The sequence below is a fragment of the Electrophorus electricus genome, chromosome 2, assembly GCF_041902795.1.
Source record: "Electrophorus electricus isolate QZ-2024a chromosome 2, ASM4190279v1, whole genome shotgun sequence".
In the NCBI taxonomy this organism is placed as follows: domain Eukaryota; kingdom Metazoa; phylum Chordata; class Actinopteri; order Gymnotiformes; family Gymnotidae; genus Electrophorus; species Electrophorus electricus.
Window position 1 is genome coordinate 10,229,310 of NC_137498.1, and position 3,780 is coordinate 10,233,089.

Consider the following 3,780-nt stretch of genomic DNA (forward strand, 5'->3'; position numbering starts at 1 on the left):
TGTGTACATCTGTATTCACTGTGCCATCAGAAATAATCCAACAGTCTGTTACTTTTTCTCATATCTGGTGTAAGGGAACTGGACTAAGTCTGAAAGGAGCATTTAATTTTAAGTTTAATTATAGCTAAATGAAGTCCCTTCTATATGTAGCTCACTAAACTAGCACAACATTTAGCCTTTCATTGCTCCGAGATAATACAGAGACGTGACTATATTTGTTGCTAATTGATATGAGAGATATCAGTAGCACTCCCATCGTACTGCTGACTAGACTGTGTGGGAGACGTCTACCACTACACAGTGGGGTCGGTTATCTTTCCCATGAACAGGATCCTCCTGGTGTTCTTCTCCACAATGAAGACTAGGAACGGTCTGTTGACTTCTGTTTTGAAAATAAATGACAAGGGCATGAATTCAAGAGTAGTTGCAGCTGTAGCCTGAGTGCCCTGCTCATCCACGCTGAGGACGGCCTTGTGCAGGACCTGTGGGGAAGGACCAATCTGGGCAGTCATTGAATGACACTTTAATGTATGTAAGCAGTAGATGCATTAACTTCTGAACAGTCCTTGGTGGACAACAGATGGAATTTGCCTGCTGCATCTCACCAGTGTGTTGACTGGATGTAAAAGCATTGTGCAGTGTGTTGATTGTAAAGTGTCCTTGGGTACTTGAAAGGCACTATACAAATGTAACTTCATATTGTGTCATATCAAGAGAGACAAACCTAGAAATTCACTTTTTTTTTTTTTTTATTTGAGGCTCAGAGTGCAGTCAAAATTCTACTGGATATTTAAGATGGGCAGTCTATGAACAATATCTCCCACACTCATAATGTGACACTCTAGACATGACAGCATTTCTCCACATACCTTGGAAACTGCCACCTTGGCCCCCTTACTGATTCCAGAGAAGTCTGCACTGTCTGAGAATGCATCAACCATTCCCATGTCCTTCAGAGTGTCCCCAAGACAGGAGGAAGCAGACACTGAGAACTTGGGCATATACAAGTCCAAAGTGCTGGAGAACAGACATGGTCAGTCAGGCAAACGCACTCTTACATGGAATAGCATGGGCAAAATATTTATTTAACACATTTTTGTCATTGGTAACCTTGTCAGAGAGTAAAGGTTTTACTTTGTGGTACTACTTAATATGTATAAATGAAAGTATATTTTAAAAAGCATTTCATGATACATTACATTTTGTGGACTTTGTCCTTCCAGTACTTGAGGTGATCCTAGCTGATGTGTTTCTCCAACTCCTCCATTTTTCCATGGTCAGGCAGGACGATCATCATGGAGGCGTTTCCATTATATGGCAGCATGATAACGGACGTAAAGTTGCCCTGGTCATAGTAGAAGTCATATTCACCATTTCTGTTCATCATATCCACAGGCACTGTGGTGTTCTCATCCACATGAAAGTCACCTTTGCTGGTGTGCTCCACTTTAAAAGCCTCTTGCCATTTACCTGAGAGAATGAAATACAAAACTGGTTACTGCAGTTCAGGTGAAATACATGAAAAATTATTTAATCTCTAGTGGGTTCTACTTGTCTCCTTTTACCTTTGAAATACACATAGTTGATGAGCATCATCACAGTGGCAGCATCCAGACTCTTGACCAGATCAGTGATCATGTCCTTGGTCTTTTTGGCAATTAACTTGTTGATCTCCTGCACAGCGACTTCAGGTGTGGAAAAGTCCACACTGATGGCTTCACCTTTGTAGAAGTGCTGGATATCTTTCAGAAACTTGTCTTCAGGCTTGAAGCCTTTTTGTACAGCTGCAGCTCCTCCTATTTCCAACAGTAGGGCATCCTGGCTGTGGTCCAGCATGTGGAGAAGGTGCTCATAGCCTTCATTGACCTGATCAGCTGTGAGAGCACTGTAGTCCAGAGTGCTGAAGATTTGTGAGTGGGTATTGCTCTTGGCCCCCAGGGCCAGCATGGATAGAACCATGGAGATACTCAGAGGAGAGAAGAAGATATTCTTGCCCTGGGTGTCAGGATGGCTGGCCAGCTTCTTGTAGAGGGAGAAGGCAAAGTCTGCGTTGTGGGGTGAGAGTTTGTGGCAGGGTTTGTCTTCTCCATTCTGGTGGGGGTGGGCTGCATCCTTGCCATGATGGAGATGTTGGTGGTGATCTGCTGAATGGTCTTGATCATGATCCTGCTCCTTGATGCCTACAGTCCAGTCCACTGACAGTATGAGGACAACAATCAAACAGCACTGGACCTTTCCCCACATTTTAACACCTGCAGAAGCACTGCACAGATTTGAAATGTATCACATGCAGGTTCATTTAAACACAACTATTACATTAGAAAATAGTCAACACATGGATTTTCATAAGAGAGGTATATACGTGATAGCCTGCATGGAGACTACTTCTGAGTCTAGTCTTTAATTCAGTTTTTACATTTTTAAAGATGTAATAGATCACTGTTGAAGTGTTTGCCATTTAGTTGAAACAAGATCTGAGGAAAAAATTATTTGTATCTCCAGAATATCAGTCATCTTACAGTACATTTACTTACCATCCACGTCCTGTCAGCAGTAAACTATTGGGATTGAGTTCATACATTTTATAGTCTGTTTGGTGTAATCTGAGGTCAGTCCTTTAAACATTAACTACTGAGGGGCTGTTTCAAATAGAGCAGGAACATTGCACAGCATTTATCCTTTAGTTAACATTACTGATGCCAAAACCCTGTATGCTGGCATTGTTAGCTCTGGTATTGATTCCTGTTAGGCTGTGTAGTCTCATTCCAAACTCAGCTGCTGCGGTCTTCGAATACACTAACTGATCTGTGTACATAAGTGCAATTCTTTTTATCAGCTATACAGGATGGCAGTCTTTTTTTCATATTAGCTAACATGTACTTAGTACTTTCAGAGCTCTTTTTATTCTCGGTACCACTGACCTCTCTGAGAACCTTCACACAACTTGAACGATTCCTCGCCATCGCAGCCAGTTTTGGAAGCTTTTGAAAGTGCACATTTAGCCACACAGCATGTTTCAGTCTCAGGTGTATGCATTTTTATTTTATTTATTTACCTCCTATTTCAATTTAAGCTTGTATCATTAGCTCTGCTGTCATCATTTACCATCAGGGTCAGCTGCAAGCTCCATCTCTGAGCCTTTATGTGGTTTAAATGCACAGAGTTAGCCACACTGCTAGCAATAATATCTGACTAAATTAGCTTAGCATTTCTCATCATGACGGTTGAGCAGATTGTGAAACATTTTATGTTTGCCTTTAAAAGTGGGGAAAAAAACTTATTTGAATCTATATTAGGACATTCCCCTGATTATACGATCAGATTTTCTGTTTTATTAACTCCAAACATCTTTCACTGGTTAATGCTGGTTATTGTTTTTCTTCTTGAATAAAGAGCATAGATCTTGCTGCATTTCTAGAATCATCCAAGGCAGATGCATGACGCACCAAGCCCTCCACTGAGTCACCAATGTAAAGAGAAAGATCGCAACTCTACGGATCCACCTCGTTTGACACGAGGAATTCCTGATACGCCCAACGTAACTTAGCGTGTAAAACATACAGAAGGTTAGAGTGAAAATAGTAAGACATCTTAAATGACATCACATTAATATTAATCTAGATGGGGTGTAAAGGGAGATATGTTTTACAAGGGATTGGTTGTCCGCATGTATTTTTTTTTTTTTCACTGTGAGATTTGCATCTCCTCACATCCCTCTTCAAATCAAGCCCAGAATATAGTTCTGGCTTTCAAAATATGACTAAACACATGCCAACCCAT

The 3,780-nt window shown here is 41.0% G+C and overlaps 1 protein-coding gene across 1 annotated transcript; it reads right to left on the minus strand.

Annotated features, from left to right (window-relative positions):
* Positions 1 to 242: 242 nt before the first annotated feature.
* LOC145660189 (alpha-1-antitrypsin homolog) lies at positions 243 to 2,479 on the minus strand. The gene is made up of 2 exons (XM_081724351.1): positions 1,566 to 2,479; positions 243 to 1,470 (listed from the first exon to the last, which is right to left on the minus strand). The coding sequence occupies exons 1-2, from the start codon at positions 2,242 to 2,244 to the stop codon at positions 1,238 to 1,240; spliced, it is 912 nt and encodes a 303-aa protein (XP_081580477.1). The 5' UTR covers positions 2,245 to 2,479; the 3' UTR covers positions 243 to 1,237.
* Between the last annotated feature and the right edge of the window lie 1,301 nt (positions 2,480 to 3,780).

Coding starts and splice junctions, on each gene's coding strand:
- LOC145660189 (XM_081724351.1), bottom strand. CDS start 2,244: ATGTGGGGAAAGGTCCAGTGCTGTTTGATTGTTGTCCTCATACTGTCA. Junction 1,471..1,565: donor CAACTATGTGTATTTCAAAG/GTAAAAGGAGAC, acceptor TCATTCTCTCAG/GTAAATGGCAAGAGGCTTTT.